Below are 17,863 nucleotides of genomic sequence, written 5' to 3'. Positions count from 1 at the left end.
ACAGGACTGACCATCACGTAATACAACACGAAGTTTTACACATGTGGAAAACAAGGCCACGTCCAAGCAGTTTGTCTGCAATGGCACAAAAACGCAAATTTTGCCAACTCGAAGACAAAACAGGTTTGTGCACATGCAGAGAACATTTTGTTTTCTAAACCTACAACAGGTTCTGACACAAGTAAGATTAAGGTTGTGCCTAATTCTTGTCCTAATGCTGTGCAAGAATGTTCTAACAAACTATTTGTATCATTACAAATCAAGCACCTCACTGCTTACAATGGACAGGGAATTCCAGTGCCTGGACAGTTTAGTTTACCTGCCACTTACAAATCTCACACTGAGACAGTGAATTTTACTGTGTTGAAATCAAGAGACAGCAAGAACATTCAAGGGTTGTCCTCAATATTTTATGTAGAAAGCTTGCCTGAAGTATGTGTGTTGGACAATGGACCACAGTGCACATCATGCAACTTTGAACAGCTTTGTGAACACAACGGCATTTGTCATTAACATGTGCTCCATTTCACCCACAGTCCAACGAAGAAGCACAACACTTCATACGTACTTTCAAGCAACAGATGGCCAAACTTTGCACCGCCCGGACTTATCCATGACCGCCGCCATCTGATACTGCTACACTTGCTCCACCCACCGCAGCATCCGGCACCGCCAGTGACCCGCAGGCATCGCTTTTCATGCATAACATTGTTCTTTCACGGTTTATGGCAAACATGGGCGTTGGGAAAGAAACATGATCCAGGAACGCATTGATTCTTATATGTACTTCATTGCAGGTCCAGATGGTTTGCAACGCCATCACCAAAACCAAATTCGCACATGTCATTTGCCCTGTGATTCTGCTGCTTTTCTCCCCCCCCCCCCCCCCCAGGTAGCCATTGCTATGCATCAGGCACTCCGTTCGTATTTATACGCGTACCCTTCCTTTTTCACGTGCTTCGTCTGGTTTGAATCGATTGCTTATTTTGCTTTGATCTGATAAGTGCCGTTTTCTTTATAATAGGTGTTTATGTCACTAAGCTGAAAATGCATTACTGTACTGTGTCATGCATTGTTTGTCACATTCTGATAGTGCGTGTTTACGGCCTGTCGCCGCTCGCGGCATGGCTTGCTTTTGTGCACGCTACTGTCGCTTACAATTAAGAAAAATAAAGAGAGAAATCGCCTCATTTGCGAAACAATGGCAAGAGACTGCTACTTGTTCTTACTTACACTGCTGCTTTCTTTGATAATGATCAAAAAGAACCAAATAATAGACCGCGTATGATAGAACATGTTCTGAACGAGAGTTAGGCGAAAATTTTTCTCCATTTGAAAATCTTTGCGGCTACTTCTTTAGTACATCAAATTCTACGCAGAAATTAGAGTAATCTTAGATTTAAAAATCTAGTCAGTTGCCGTGCTTCATTTCTGACTGCATCACTACCAGGCAAAAGAGTAATACAAATATAAACATGACATGATATGTATATTCTTCCGCATTTGCTGTTGTCTCACTATATTTTCGTAGTTTATTATGCAGACAGGATTTAAATGAGATAGCAGCAAACACGAAAGAATGCATGGCAAAATGTTTATATTCGTATTATTCTTATGGTGAAGAGAATACTGCATGTGATTCACATTTCATCAGGTACCTATTAGCAACCATCTCTTCTCACATGCAGGAAAAAAATTAAGAACGTAGAGTTGGCCATATTGACAAACATCCCGAAAAGTCTTGCCAGTTGGATTTTCGTAATACATTGAATTTCTGCTACATCTGAAGATGAACAATAAGGAGTTTGTATTTACTTCGTTGCATAATGTACGAAAATGCAGTAGTCGAAACTCGGAGCGGAGAAAAAAAAGCTCGTTTACCACTTTTTTTAAATTTATTTACTGACGCAGAGGTTTTGGCGCCAGTATTTATCTTTGTGCCTACAAAGCATGCCTGTGTAGCGCTACACATTTTGACGGCAGAAGTTAGTGGCGGCACCTACCAACATTTTTCAGAACTTCTGCTTGCTTTGCACTCGATTCTAAGCCGCAGGCGGTTTTTTGGGTTACAAAAACAGGAAAAAAAGTGTGGCTTAGATTCGAGTAAATACGGTACTTGGGAATAAAGAACCTTGTTAATAAATGTGTGCAGTTGTGTTATAGAAAGAGGATATCAGCCACCAAACGGCATCCCCTCCTTGCTTTCCATGGTAGAAGCCTACAGTGACAACAAGACGGTGCAAAACATCTACTCCTTTCGGCTGCAGTCCCGGGCAAGCAATGAATTTCTGTTATCACAAACCGTTCCATTTCCACAGACATAAATAAGACACTGAACTGTATGAGAGTTTAGGGTTTTATGAAACTGGTAGCACTAACCATCCAAACTTTACCAATCACTTACCATCTAAAATTGGTTATCATTTGCAATGAATTCACATCTTGTACCAGCAAGATACTTGTAGTAAAAAAAAAAAGAATTGCAGATGTAGTGAACACCACTACCTATTTTAAACTGAAATTGTACTATTGGTTTTAAGTAAATGAAATTTCTCTTACTGTACCTAACTCTTGCAACTTATCCCTTGATGAGTACAGTGAAATATGCATATAATGTGAACAGTAGTTCTAGACAGCATGAAAATGATTTAACAACAAAATGTGCAACTGGGTATCTAACGACATACCTGAACATACTGGCCTGGGACAAGTGACCAAATGCATTCTTCTCTGTTGACTAACCAGCATAGCTCACCATCAACTACAGTCTTCCATTCATCTTCTTGATCACGTGTCTCCACTCTCACTGTGTTTGATGTCACTGACACTCTAACATCTGTGGTGCCCTTTTGTACATTTGGACCCACAATTACCTGAATAACAAAGAATTAAAAAAGCACAATTTGTATTGTCGGAATGGGGAAACACTGCTTCAGAGCCACAGAGAAAAAAATAAAGTGTGCATAAATCAAACTGCACACTCTAAAAACGTAATCAATTAGGGAATTTTATGTGTCAAAAAGAAGACATATGAGTTAATTAACCAATGACAATACAGAATTCATTCTTAGATTAACTGTTTTATAAAGTTCTCATTAAAGTGCACCTTCATTTGGTTCACATGGAGTAGAAGGATGGAACATTAGCATTACACAAGCCTTCCATTCCACCAATGCACCCAGTCTTTTTACTACTCTCCTTCCACCCCCCCTTCCTCCCCCTCACCCCCACCCCACCCCACCATCTCTCTAACCTCCCATCTGCATCTGCACCTAGCTCAGACAAAGGTATTTTCACTGAAAGCTTACTTTTTCAGAAGTCTTTCTGTTATGCCTGTATGTGACTTCGCTTTATGGTGAGTAGCAATCTATCCTTTCCATGTAACTCATTATCCGACCTGAATTTTACATTGTTCGACATCATACACAGGCATATAAAGATAGCTCTTAAATCTCAAAATACTGAGTTATTGATTTCTTCAAAAAAACATGAGGGCATTATTGCACTGGACTAAATAATATTCTGTGAAGTTGAACTATGACATTCATTAAGCTTTGAATGTTGGCAGCTGTGAGATATGCATAAAAGCAGGAAATGCACAAGGTTACATCACAGTCTTCACCACATCTTGACTTTCTTGTTGCCTTTTCCCGTCAGCATCCAGAACAAGGCTGCACATTGTCCAAGTCCTTGTCAGATGTTGTTTCGTCACAGTGGGCAGAATTATTGAGGGTAAATGTCAGTCAATCAGCAGCCTATTGCTGGGGGCTTGAAGATAGACAACCTGCAACTTTTGATGTTTTGAAATAAGGAACTCGAGAAAATTTTTCTTTCTTTAAACAGGAGATCGTGTTCCACAAAGAAAGTTCGATGAGATGGAAAAAGATTCTCTCGCAATACTTCTTTCCTCTTTTCTGACACGCTGGGTTGTTGGCCCAATTCTGATCCACATTATCTACTCCATCCATTGTGTAAAACTCCATCCATTGTGTAAATGTACACCACAACTGCCTAAGGGCTTCAGCTTTTTCTGGTTCTTTTCTTTACAGTTTTCATTTCAGCATTGTTAACTGTTGTCAAGACACACACATCTCCTTCGTCCTTGCATCAATTTTCTGTCACTGTTCCCATCTGAAAAGCATCAATTTTCCCCTTCTTTCATTTCTATGAAGAAATTATGAAAGCAGGCTCTTCTAGATGTGCTCTACAGTTCCATACAAATAAGTTCTCTGAGCAACAAGTAAAACTGCGAGTTGAGGAGATGTGTAGTAGTTATCAATGGTAAGGTAATCACGTCTTTTCAAAAGTGGTTACAGCCCGAAATGACACTGGCATATCATTACACACTTCATTTCATTCCTTTTCTTGCTTGTAAGAGGTGTGGTGTCCAAAATGTGATTATTGCAAACAAAGTAACATTCCCCTCCCCTGTCTATACACTGTTGCATGTGTGTGTTTCATTGTTCAAAGCCATGTTGTAGGTCATCCATTGACACCTCTCGGCAACAACTATCTGCTGTTTTTTTTTTTTTTATCACCTGAACAGACTGAAAAAGTGTTCCCTCCAAAGCACTTTTCAATTTTAGGAACAGATAAAAGTCACAGGGAGTCAGATCTGGTGAATACTGAGGATGATCAAGAACATGAATGTGCTTGTCCATTAAAAAACATTGTGGATTGATGCATTGTCCTGATGCAGAATATACATATCACCCTTCCACAAATCTGGTTTTGTTTTCCTTACTCTTTGCCGTAGTTTGATTAGGACTTCTTTGTAGTATTTTTTATTAACAGTTTGATCATAAGGCAGCCGTTCTGTCAAAAATCAGCATTGCCTTTAGTTTTGACTTGCTCATTCATGCTTTTATCATTCTTGGCAAGGTGGGAGTCTGCTAGTACATTGACTAATGCTTTGTTTCTGGGTCATACTGTAAGACTGATGTTTCATCAGAGGTGGTGACGTGTGTCAGAAAGTCCTGTTCTTTGTTGAGTAGTTCCAGAACACCACAACAAATGTTCTTCCAATGCTCTTTTGTTTGTCAGAGAGGTTTTTTTGGAATCAGTTTTGCATAAACTTCATGAAGAAAAATTTGACTTACTGTCAGTCTGTTCATGTTCACCACGTCTGTAATTATCGAATTCTCAAATGTTGATCATTCCACGCACTTTCATTAATTTTCTGAATGTGGTCTTCAGTTCTTGAACTCACAGACAGACTGTGGTGTTCATCATCATCATCTACCTCTTCTCAGCCTTCTGAAAACTGTTTGTGCTGTTCAAAAACTAATGGACGTGACAGTATTATCACTAAAAACCGCCTTTAAAACATGAAAACATTCCACTGACAACTTTTTTTAGGTTAATGTGTGGCTCAATTATCAAGTTCACCACACTCACCACATTACTACAGAACAACGTCCTCTACAACTAAGTCGAAAAAGCAAATTAAGGCAGGCAGAAAGACGACAGGAACAGTGGCTGCTCTTGAAGATTCAAAGTCAACAGTATTCCAATACCTTTGTGCGATACGAAGTGCACAATCTGATTAACACACCTCATACAACAAGTAACCCCACATACCCACTGATGAGATTTGCACTTAGTAACACTCTTTATTCCATATTCACTGCATAGACAAAAAGTGAACAAGAAATATAGAATCACACAGTTCAAGAGTAATCCAGATCTGAGACAACAGTTGTCATCACAAGGCAACTGGCATACTATGCGGATTGTATGGAGCACCAATGAGAACTACTGTTCCCAGTGAGCTTCCACTTATACTAGGCAGATCGGCCATGGGATTCCACCAGGTGATTCAGCAATCGCCTATGGAGCGTGACTTCTTTCCAGTGTTTGTCTTGTGGTCACCTTTCACAGCTCACAGTGCCATCAGCTGTGAATGTGGTAATTATGAACCTATTTCAGACAGCTGTGGTAACTCCATGTCACTGTCCAGATTAGTTGCATCACCATTTTGCAACTCATGTAGCACACACATCTTTATTCCAAAGCTTGCCCTTTTCATTACCAGATACTGCAGCCATCCAACTCCAACTTTATACAACACCAAACTCTCATTGACTGTCATATCTGTATGGTGTGCACAAACATTTGAATTTACTGTTGAAGCATTCAAATATAGGCCAAATCTTTTTTATCTTGTGCTGTGGACAGATCACGGGACTGTACATCGTCAAATTGGCAGAAAAACAGAGGCACTTTTTCAGCATCAGAAATAAAGAAAAACTCAACCAGAATAGCCACAAGTTTTCTCAAGTGAAATTCCCTGACATTTCCCTGATTTCTAGGCAAGTTTTAGCATTTTTTCTGTAACAAATTTTAAGATTTCAAAAATATGTAAGAACTTCTGTATTTCTCCTTCAAGTGAGCAAAAATCTTTAATACTATCATCAACATCTTTTCTAATGAACTGCTTTGAGATGGAGAAAGCAAGCAAAATGGTATGTGTGTTAGATTAAGACCACTGTTGTTATTTTATTTCTATATAATAAAACACATTTGGTGACAGCAATACGCATTTCCTTGGAGTCACAAGAAAGGCCATCTTCAGAAATAACCTCAGAAAAAAAGCAAGCCTCTTGAAAGAAATATATAAGGCAGGGAATAGTTGTGTAAACTAATATGTTCATTATTGTCAGTTATTGAAAATGGCTCTGAGCACTATGGGACTTAACATCTTAGGTCATCAGTCCCCTAGAACTTAGAACTACTTAAACCTAACTAACCTAAGGACATCACACACATCATTGCCCGAGGCAGGATTCGAACTTGCGACCGTAGCAGTCCCGCATTTCCGGACTGCAGCGCCTAGAATCGCACGGCCACTGCGGCCGGCTGTCAGTCATTAAGCATGAGTAACATATGAGTACATAGATAACAAACTGCCAGCGAATGCCATAATTTTCTTCCTCTTATTGTCCATATTTTCTAATATACAAATTACAAAATGTACTACAATAAATAAAACATCTATAAAACACTGCCTGTACAATGTACTTGTGGCGAGACTATTGCAGTTCCTGAAACCCAACGCCCATGGCCTCTGGCCTACAGAGGAGCACCACAGTCCTGGGTCCACAGATAAACCACAAAAATCTGCCACATTACACCACACACAACAGACCCGGCCTGTGGATAGATCGGTGAGACTAGATTCGACAGGCAGGGCCCCCACATTAGTGGGAAATGACAGGCTCCAGATCAATAGGCTTGATCAGTTAGAAACACCCAGGGAAATGGCCCGAGGTTTTGGCCTGTCGAGGAAATCCACTCGTGTGGCCAGCTATTCATGTGTCACAGACACCATGTTAATGAAATGAAACCGATAACTTGTGCAAATACTCTGAAAATCAATACTAATGATGATAGGTAGCAACTTACCATAAAGATGATCACTGAGCCACAGACAGGCAAGTAGAAAAGACAATCACACCCTCAGAACTAAATTTTCGGCCACTGGATTTGTCAGAAAATGAGCGCGCAAGCATGCCCTCACACAAAAGCACCCGCGCGCCCACACAAAGCATGATAAACTTATTTTCATTGTACCACTGATGAGTACTTGTCAAACAGTCATCTGACAAATATCAAACAAAAAACAATCAAATATTATTAGTCATCTGACAGACTGTCATCACTTTCAGTCTCAAATGAAGTAACATCATATTCTGCTTCACTTTCTCAGCTGTTAAATTTTGTTTCAAACTCAAGATCATTATAAAAACACAGTTTCGGAAGTACTGCCTAAACAACAATACATGACAGACTGAAAGGAAATGTTTTGTGTCCAACCACTTAACAGTCTACGCCAAAACAGATAAAAGTGAAGTTTCATACTCCGGATTTTAAATTTCTGACAAGAAGGAGGAGGAGTAGCTCAGAACTTTGTATGTTAAGGAATTAATGTCTCTCACTTCTTTTTTCTCTATTGTTATCAACTTCATTCCTACTGTAACTTTTTCAGCCAAAAAAATTTTCCGATATAGGGTGTAATATCTACATGTTGAATTCAAGAATAGTTCTTCAATAGCGTGATACATCTTTCTTTTATTTCACGCAATAACAGACATCTACAGATACAAAAGCATACCAAGAGTGAAACAGAAGTTAAACAAAATGACACAATTACTTAGTAAATTAAACAATGTTACGAAAAATTATGTTGATGGTTACGTACTAATACAATAAAATGTATTTTACCTTCTAAATCTTCAGATTTTCACTCTTTCATAGAAGTATTCACTACCTGATGAAGTTAAAGAATTTCTCTGGTAGTGTGAGTACCAATATTTCTTTGAATACCATTTTCGGTAACTACACATACCAGCATTACCACATTACATGCTTGTGCCTATGCACAATGTAGAAATGATTACCTGTACATCAAGGTCTGTGATGGTCTGTGACCACCGGTAGTTGTCCCTAACAGCACCATTGTAACAGTCAGAGCTGGAAACAGCAATCGCCTCCACTCCTGGGGCTCCTAAACATTTGTCATCAGAGCTGCCACTGCCAGAGCAGCCTGTTTCATCGGTACTGCTACCAACATTGTCAACTAAACTTCCCATTTCATCCTGACTGCTGCATACTTCGTCAGAGCTGCTCCCAACATTCGCAGTCATACTGACATCAGTCATTTCACTGTCAATGTCAACGGAACTGCTGCAAAGAGACAAAGATTGTTGATCAATGAAATATGTTCCAAATTTACAAAAACATAGAGTGTTGAACATCAATTAATCAAGAAGGAACATTGAGCATCATTCATTTGTTGTTTTTGAGATATATGAATTAGTTGGTACATGATAGCAAAATTACAAATTAATTATAAACGCCACAAAATTTGCTGTAAATTATTTATGGACAATGAAATATGTGAATTTTATGGCAAAATAAGACCAGTATTCCTTAGAGCTATGATACAATCTGAAATACTTTGCCACCATAATTCGTTGAGTGTCTGATAAGTTTTGAGGGTAAAGTGTGTAAGTAGCCAAGAGAATGTGTGTTCCCAAATTGATAAGGTGTTCCCTCAATACAAGCAACTGCAGGTATTACAATCCCTGTATTTTTTCTTTGTTGCTTCAATGTTTACAGACATTCACACAGCATCCGTTATTTCTCAACCATCCTACCTGTTCATTGTGTACATGCAGACAAGAGGGGTAAAAGTCTTTGCTTTCTCCTGGGTGAAAATACACTATATCCCTGGAAGAAAGTATATTCTTTCCATGTAAGTGACAATATACTTTACCTCAGGGTAAAACTTATCAATTCCTATAATGGTAAACCTTTCATACACCAACATAGAACTTCCCAGCACTCTATGAAATGAACTCTAGCAAAAAACAACAAAGCGTTTTGGAATGATCTCCAATGCACAGCAAAATGTACACGGCATATTTTCATGTTTCAAACATATACGTATGATTTCCGCTGAATAAAGTACTGCAGCTTCAAAAGCAATGAAATATACATTGTGATGCGCTTTTGTCATGAGATGTTGACAGCCAATGACAGCAGATATTCAGAACATAGAACATGTGATGTAGCCAATGGCAACACTGCTCTTAAGTAAGATGAATACAAAGATAGGAAAAGTTAATGGTTTAAATTAATATACATACAGTATAGCTCCAGTGATAGGCAGGATGCTAAGAGCACAGCGTACATTGCAGCTGCTGAATATTTAACAAACATGATTATATACTTCACTGCTCTGCACTGAACATCTCATGGGTTACCTGGATGAGTTTATGGTCCGATCGAGCACTATGACTTTTCAATAGAAAAGCCAATTCCGTGTGATACTGCTCAAAAACTCACTTCATACTTTCTTTTTCAAGGATAATTATACATTTTGCTCTTGTGGATGCATAATTTGTAATCTCTGAAAGGGCTTTGTCTTTTTTAGCATCTATTACCCTTGAAGATATATCAAACACAAATGTGCCAGTAAAATTTTAAATACTGGTGTAAATGGCTGGTCTTCTCAGCTCGAAATTTTTCAGTGTGGCTAGTCCTGAAACTGTTGAGTTTTCAATGATAGTTCAACACCTTGTGATTTAACAAATTCATGGCACTTTCTCATATGTACGTAATTTGTCTTGCATAAAAGGAACACTACTCGATCCACCCTTCATGATATTTTGTTACGACCTGTTAGAAACGTAAACAGTTGTGACCTCATACTCATCGAAACCACTTTGTTGTTACCAAGTACTGCATAGTCTTCATACTAAATACTTTTATAGATTTTGCTGTCAGCAGACACTAGTGTGTGCAACATGTTTTTTTGTTGTAAATGGTGCACTTTCTTTGCAACTAAAGTTACATTTTGGTGTTATTCTCTTGTTTATCTTTTATTGCTGCAGTATTATTCCCCAGTAGTGGACTGAGCAAGATGGTGCAGTGGTTAGCACACTGGACTCGCATTTGAGAGGACAACAGTTCAAACCCGCATTCGGGCATCCTGATTTAGGTTTTCCATTATTTCCCTAAATCACTTCAGGCGAATGCTAGGATGGTTCCTTAGAAAGGGCGCAGCCGTCTTCCTTCCTCATCCTACCCTAATCTGATGGTACCGATGACCTTGTCGTTTGGTCCCCTTCCCAAATCAATCAACAGCCTGCAAAAGTGAGATAAAGTAAAATTCTTTATTATAACACCACTTCTTAGCAGCCAAAATTATAGAAATTTAACTGGAAACTAAATCAATAAAAAATTTCCAAAATTCTAAAAACACTCAGATTTTTCCCAAATGGAAAAAATCCCTGGTTTTCCCCAGACTTCCTGGTTATCCTGGGGCATGTTCACCCTCCTGTTATCGTATCTTCATTTAATGATCTGCTGCTCATCACACTCTTGCAATATGATTTGCCTCAATGTTTAGAGCTTCGTTTTGACCCCTACTGATGTTCAATTAATATTACATATTTTTCTTCCTGTTTCTGAGAATGAGAAGTCACAAGAATTCAAGTCTATGAAATGACTGAACAAGGCATGAACCAAACTCTTAGTCCAACATCTCTGAAACTCACAGAATTGTCAAAAGGATAATACAGCAATAGAGCCTCAACACTATGTTCTAAAGTTTACAGCCTTTGAGGATTTTTGAATGGTATGTTTAGTTAATGAGGATACAAGGGGGAGAGTGTAAGTACATATACTTGTAAAAGACATTCATTACAAAGATGTGAAATGAAGTTTAAGAAGTATGTGGGTAAATAAGAAAAACTGAGTGAAACAATGCAAAGGAATGGTCAAAGAAGACCAATCCATTGGGGATTTTAAAATCTACACATTCCTTGATGAAACACTGGAAAGCTTGTCTTTGAAAGGATACCGCACTCTCATTATTATCTCTGCCCTCTGCTTTACTGTGTGCAGAATGGCTAGAATATTCTTAAGCACCCTACTCCAATTTCTTACTTTCCTGAGTGCAAAAAGGCAATGCATTTCAATTACACTACACTCCCACTAATACAGCCCTCAGTAGTCTGGCCTCTCACAAACGAACCGCCCATCGCACCTCCACACCCTCAGATTTGGTGGCAAGAGGGCTCAGTGGACAGTTTGTCAAAAACTCAATACAAATCAAGCATGAAAACAGAAAGGAGTACTGGTCTGTGAATAAAAGCGTAGAAACAGTGAACGGTCCAAGAACAAGAAATGCAATATACAGCAGCTGGGAAAAATCATTGGTGTCATGGCTAACTGGTTACAGCACTGGACTGCCAAGGGGGTGATTCATGTTCAAACTTCCCTTGTGTAATTTTTCTTTTCCTTCCACCCTTCGCTTTATTCAAATTTGTGTCTGTGTCGTGGTGTAATGCCCATTTGCGATGGTGAGGTGTAAGACATGGGCCTATAATGACAGTTGATTCTGTGCAACTCTCTATTACCAACTGAAAGCAATTGGCCTACAAATGGGAACCATCAACGTTTGATGACAAGGTGACAAGTCAACCGAATCCGTCACCGGAAAACATGTCTCCTGTGTCAAACATTCTCTTAGTGGTTCCACAGAGTATTTGCACCAACCATGAGGGAAGACCTGAAGAAGAAAAAGCTTCCAATGAAAGCTACCCTTACAACTGAAAATGCTCCCAGTCGTCGTCCTGATGTTACTCCAACATTTATTATACAAGTATTCTTTCTTAGCAAAAGCACGTGTGTTATAGATAGGAATCTCTTATCAACGCACCTAATTCGTATGACTGGTAAATGAGTGAGATATGCTTCCTTGGCCGATGTAGGTGTTAATATGAGTGAATGTGATCACTCCCAAAGAAATGATGGGAACATAATAGTTTGTCACACAAGCCGCAACAAATGAACATAACAGTTTTACAATCACACAGTTCCTCTGTGCCCTGTCAAAACATTTGTTTTTAACATTGCTGAATTTGTGATCTGTTTTGGAAGTCTTGACTCTTGAATTCCTTTGTTGTAACATAGCTCACACCAGTTTATTTGTTGTTTTCATTTCTGAGAGGCAGATATCCAATATCTCGCTTGCTCTCACTATTCATCACATTTACTCGTGATGATAACATTCTTACCACGTAACTCATATTCTATAACGAATGTACAGTATGACAACTGCCAAGACTACATAAAGAGAACAAACATTTCAGTGAATGGACAGACAGTTCATAATGTTTGGGAGGAGGGGGGTGGGGGGAGTTATGGGGGAATTGGCTCAAGAAAATTCTAAACACTTTTCGTCTGCTTGGCAGTCCAACAGACACCACACTGCTTTTATTGCACTTCTTGTTCTTGGATTGTTCACAGTTTCTATTTTGCCTTTTTTTCACACTGCAGTACAATCTCTTCCTGTTTTCATGCTTGATCTGTGTTCAGTTTTTGACAGTCTATCCATTGGGTCATCTTACCACTAACTCTAAGATGGGGCACTGTGGGGAGTTTCCCTTGTCAGTAATCTGGCCCACAACTAGCCTCTAGCTCTTCAAGAGGATATGATGCAAACAAAAATGAATTATAATGCACAACAATGTGTTAGTTAATTACAATGTTAAACAATGCTATACATATTTGAAATTTTAGCTCTCTCAAGAGCTCAGTATCATGTTGGAAATAAAATGGAAATGTCATGTAGCTAGGGCCTCCCGTTGGGTAGACCGTTCACCTGGTGCAAGTCTTTAGAGTTGATACCACTTCGGCGACTTGCATGTCAATGGGGATGAAGCAATGATAAAGAAAAAACACAACACCCAGAACGGGAGCAGAGAAAATCTCCGACTCAGCTGGGCATCGAAACCGGGCCGTTAGGTATGACATTCCATCGTGCTGACCACTCAGCTACCAGGAGCGGACAAGTATCATGCTTCTAAAAGGAAACATATTATGCTTAGGTTAGGTTAAAGACCTCAAGAAAAAAACCCAAAATTATAGACAAGTTGAACTGAGGTTCTCAGCAGTAAGCCATTGCTGCTAACTTCCAGCTATTTACAAGCTCAAAAACGAAGATGATGATTGACACTGTGGAGAGTGGAGAGGGAAAACTGAACATCGTGCAAAAAGGGAGAATGAAGAACTGAATGTAACTGCTTATAGATTGATGGTTTATACCACAATGCTGTAAAGTAACTGCAGTCAGTCGCCCAAAAATAAAGGAAAAAACATTTGCAGTTAACAAACATCTTTGCGAAAATAACTTAATATGCAGCAGGCAAAGGTTGGTTACCAAACTGGAGAAAACGACAGTGCATTGGCTGACAATCACTGGGGAAAATCAATCAGCTAATGGAAAAGATGTAGAAGAATTGAAGAATTTGTGAAGTAGGTATGGGAAATAAAGAGAAAGAAGATCCAAATCATAATACTTCATACAATGGTGATGAAACATATCTCTTTAACAAGATGCTTCCTTCAAATATATTAGCTGCCACAAACGAATGGGAAAACAGCAGAAACAGTGCAGGACATTAATGATGTTTTATTACGCAAACAGGAGCCAAACTACAACGCATGGTGATTGGGAAATGCCAATATCCCCATTGTTTTCAACACAGAAATAAAAAACTTACTACCAGAGCAATATTATGCTCAGAAGAAAGCATGGATCAACACACAAACATTCTCTTAGTGGTTCCACAGAGCATTTGCACCAACCATGAGGGAAGACCTGAAGAAGAAAAAGCTTCCAATGAAAGCTACCCTTACAACTGAAAATGCTCCCAGTCGTCGTCCTGATGTTACTCCAACATTTATTATACAAGTATTCTTTCTTCCACCCAATGTGAAAACCTTTTCTCAGTCATTCCACGTCAAGTCATCCAGGCCACGACACCCGTTATCTAGTGGTGAACTGAAATTTTGTGTACTGCTTTTGTGTCTAATATCATGAACTATTGCCAATTTTTATTGATTTATATACATTCTGTTGGAAGCAACTGCTAAACGTTTGATGCAATATGTTACTTCAAAGCAAACCAAAAATTTGAAAACTGCTGCAATTTTTTCCCTGAATACCCTTTCGGAAATCTAGTTTCTGAAAACATGTTAGAATTGTCCAATTAAATTTTTGTAAATTATATTTAACTTTATTGTTAAATTAGGAAAAATATTTTGGACAGTTGCCCCCTCCAGAAAAAAAACTGAAAAAAATAGAAAGTGATTTACAAATAATAAAGTTTCATCACACAAAAAATCAGGTTTGAGAAACAAATGGCACTGAGGAAAAAAATTATATATATACTGGAGAGAAATACAAAAAAAAATACAATTACTGCCCAAGAGACATTAACAATATAAGTACACATAACAATATCCAAATTAAACAAAAATTGCAATATATAAAACAAAATTACACATTATAAAACGCAGGGCAACTTGTACATTACATGACACATGAACACACTCTTACCTCTGCCATAACCAAATTAACTCAATGTAAAAATACATTGCATTTTGTTTATAATATTTAAGCATTTTGTCAAAAGCTAATATTGTCAACACTGCACAAAATGCTAATGTCGCAATCTGCATTCAAGTTGATTCGGAAGTACACGTGACGAACCACTCTTATGAGATAATACTTTTTTTGTATAAGAAACACTTTTCTTCCAACGGCTTTAAGGACTCTTTGCTCAGAGAATAAGTATGGCCTGTTGCTGTGGTTATCTCAACTTCACACAGAATATGAGAGAAAGAAACATCACAAACATCATTATCAGGCAAATAAAAGGACGGGGATGCACAAACCTTACTGTAACATCTCTTTCTTCACAATTCACCTTCTCAACAACTCCCAAATACCAAGAAGAGTCATATGCACATGCAACATAGCTGCTGGGGTGCACAGTGCATTCTGGCATTAGTGGCAGAAGTGCATCTGATGAGAAATCATGATGTTTGGTTTGTTGAGGGCTCAACCGCGCGGTTATCAGCGCCCGATGAGAAATCACACACAATGCTAAAATCCGTATCACAACCCAGCCTTTTTGCTCCAATCTTGGTTGGTGATATTGTTGGTGACAATGTGATGCATAGATCATGTTCCAGGAATTGTTTTTGTACTTGTAAAGCACTGAGAAAGATAATGTCTGACTTGTACCATTTCATCTTTTGAAATAAAGTGAACTGAAATGTCTTGCAGGTTCTCATGACAGAATTCAAATACCTGTGAAGCTGTAAGTATTTGATCCTTATAACCTCTTTGTGAACTTGTTTTTGTGACAAGTCTTAACAGTGCCACCAATACCATCACAGGGAGATTTGCCATGGCTGGTAACAAAAAAAGACCAGCTGCACTTTATGTTGAAGTCTTGTTCATGGTAGCAGATGTTTCTGAAATTCTTACAATTGTTAGATTGTGCAGCATAACCATCAGTGAAATAGTCAAGATACGCAAGATGAATTTCTGGAAATTCACACTTACAAAAATTCAATACGGTCTTCCGAGTCTGGTACAACACGGCAACGTCATGTTCTAGAAACAATAAAAATAGTTTTTGCAAGCAACTGTTTGTTCTTTTTGTAATATATATGGACAGTGTTAAGAACACAGCTGGCATTGTTCCAACTGTATCCTGTACTTAACCTTGAACAGCAAAATTTAGATTTTCACTGAAATCCATTAAAATTAACAATAATCCTTCACATCAAGTCTTTCCTCCTTCATTTTCAGATAATCCAATTGTGATTGAGAAATAATAGAGTGTGGAGTAAGCTTTTCAATTTTCTTCATTAGAGTGTCATAAAATTCTGATAGAGAAGCGATTTGAACACTTAAAGCCATTCTATCAGTTGATACCCACTGACTGTACTGAACCACCTCATCAGGATCATAGTACTCAATTTCATTTTCTAAGTGGGTTTGAAGCAATGAAATGGTAGGGCATTTTTCACATGGATGAAGCATAGAGGCTCGGTTATTTATACTGCATGTTACTATTTTAATTAGATCTTGGTATGTTTCTTTAATAGAAATGGAGTTTAGAAGCAGTTTAATGTTTTGGTGGTAAATGCACACACATACAGTATGTGTTCCTGATGATCCTGCAAGTATACACTGTTTTGGTCGAAGAGAAGCAAATTTTGAGAATTCCACTTTGTCTTCGGGATACTTTTTTTGTAGAGAGAATACAGTTCAGTTAAATTACTTAAAACAAGATGCTGTTGCTCACAGGTATTTTTGCTGGTCCTCACTTTGTCTTTTTTCCCAGGCATTATTCTTGTGTTTTCGTCATCCAAATAAAGACACACTACTTTTTGCACTGTATCATGTGGCAATGTCTTTCCTCTTTACTGCTCAGCCATCGAAAAAATACCTTTCTCCATTAAAAGAGCTCTTATTTGTCATACCAAATATTCAGAAACCTGAAATTTTGACTGACTTTCTGTCGAGACCAAGTTGGCGGCGCAAGAGTAAGTAACTGAATTTTTTCATGATTATTTGCATATTCAATTTTCTGTTTGATTTTGTCCACGAGTTCATCATTATGATGTTTCGCCTTTTCTTGCAGTTCTGTTAAATCACTGTCAGGGATAGAGCTTGCATCTGCAGCCATCTCAATATGTATGTGAAATTTTAGTTTGCTGCTCCCAGCTCCTGATTCCAATTTTTGTTTGGCCGCTGCAAACTGACTATGCCGAGCAACTGAATGCAGCTTTGCACAAGATATTCCTAAGCTAGTTAAGCTATTATTGAGCACAGATTTTTCAGGAGTCTGCACCTTCATATTACTCTCGTTTATGTAGTCTGGTGACGAGTAGTCACTTGCTTTTTTTTTCATTTGTAAGTTTGATACAGGTCGAGCACATTTTCTCCCCAGGAATAACACTAAAGTCCCTCATTGAAGATCTCTGCCTTTTCTAAACTAATTTCATGCAATCCAGATGAAACACATCGCTTATGGCCCTTTAAGAGATCACAGCAAATTTTCTTATGTAGAGAGAATCTGTGCAGGTACCTGTCTGTGTTTTCTTTTTGTGTTTAACACACACACACAAAACCCTTAAATCACAGTATGAATGACTTGCTTCACCATGATAAAAGTTCTTGTTCTTCACTGGTCAGTTCATTCACACAAGTCAGGGCATTATCACATATCCATACTGCTTCAGTCTTAAACCAATATTTGTCACAAACAATTCAAAAGATGATTGGTGTAACCTAAAAAGTAATTAAATAATGAAAAATTATTCTATCCCATTGTTTAATTTCAAAAGTATTTCACATTATTATTGTAACATTAGGGGACTTACTTCTGTTTTGGAATGAACAGTTAAAAACTGAAACAACTGAATTTTAACCAATAACTGACTCTGGGTACAACTCACTACAAGGGCTCAGAACTCCACGCTCAGTGAA

At 38.3% G+C, this 17,863-nt stretch overlaps 1 protein-coding gene across 2 annotated transcripts in view; it reads right to left on the bottom strand.

The window, feature by feature from the left end:
• Positions 1 to 17,863, bottom strand: part of LOC126324755 (nudC domain-containing protein 3-like) — a 63,463-nt gene that overhangs the window by 30,536 nt on the left and 15,064 nt on the right. The window contains exons 4-5 of one of the 2 annotated variants that reach the window (XM_049995109.1): positions 8,400 to 8,685; positions 2,688 to 2,873 (exon numbers count right to left, since the gene is read on the bottom strand). In XM_049995109.1, coding sequence (XP_049851066.1) covers positions 2,688 to 2,873; positions 8,400 to 8,685 — 472 coding nt within the window. The remainder of the gene's footprint in view (positions 1 to 2,687; positions 2,874 to 8,399; positions 8,686 to 17,863) is intronic. The other variant, XM_049995110.1, reaches the window with a different exon arrangement.

Source organism: Schistocerca gregaria, chromosome 2 (assembly GCF_023897955.1).
Source record: "Schistocerca gregaria isolate iqSchGreg1 chromosome 2, iqSchGreg1.2, whole genome shotgun sequence".
NCBI classification, from domain to species: Eukaryota; Metazoa; Arthropoda; class Insecta; order Orthoptera; family Acrididae; genus Schistocerca; species Schistocerca gregaria.
The sequence above is the reverse complement of the archived record's forward strand: the minus strand, read 5'-3'. Positions and strand labels throughout refer to the sequence as shown.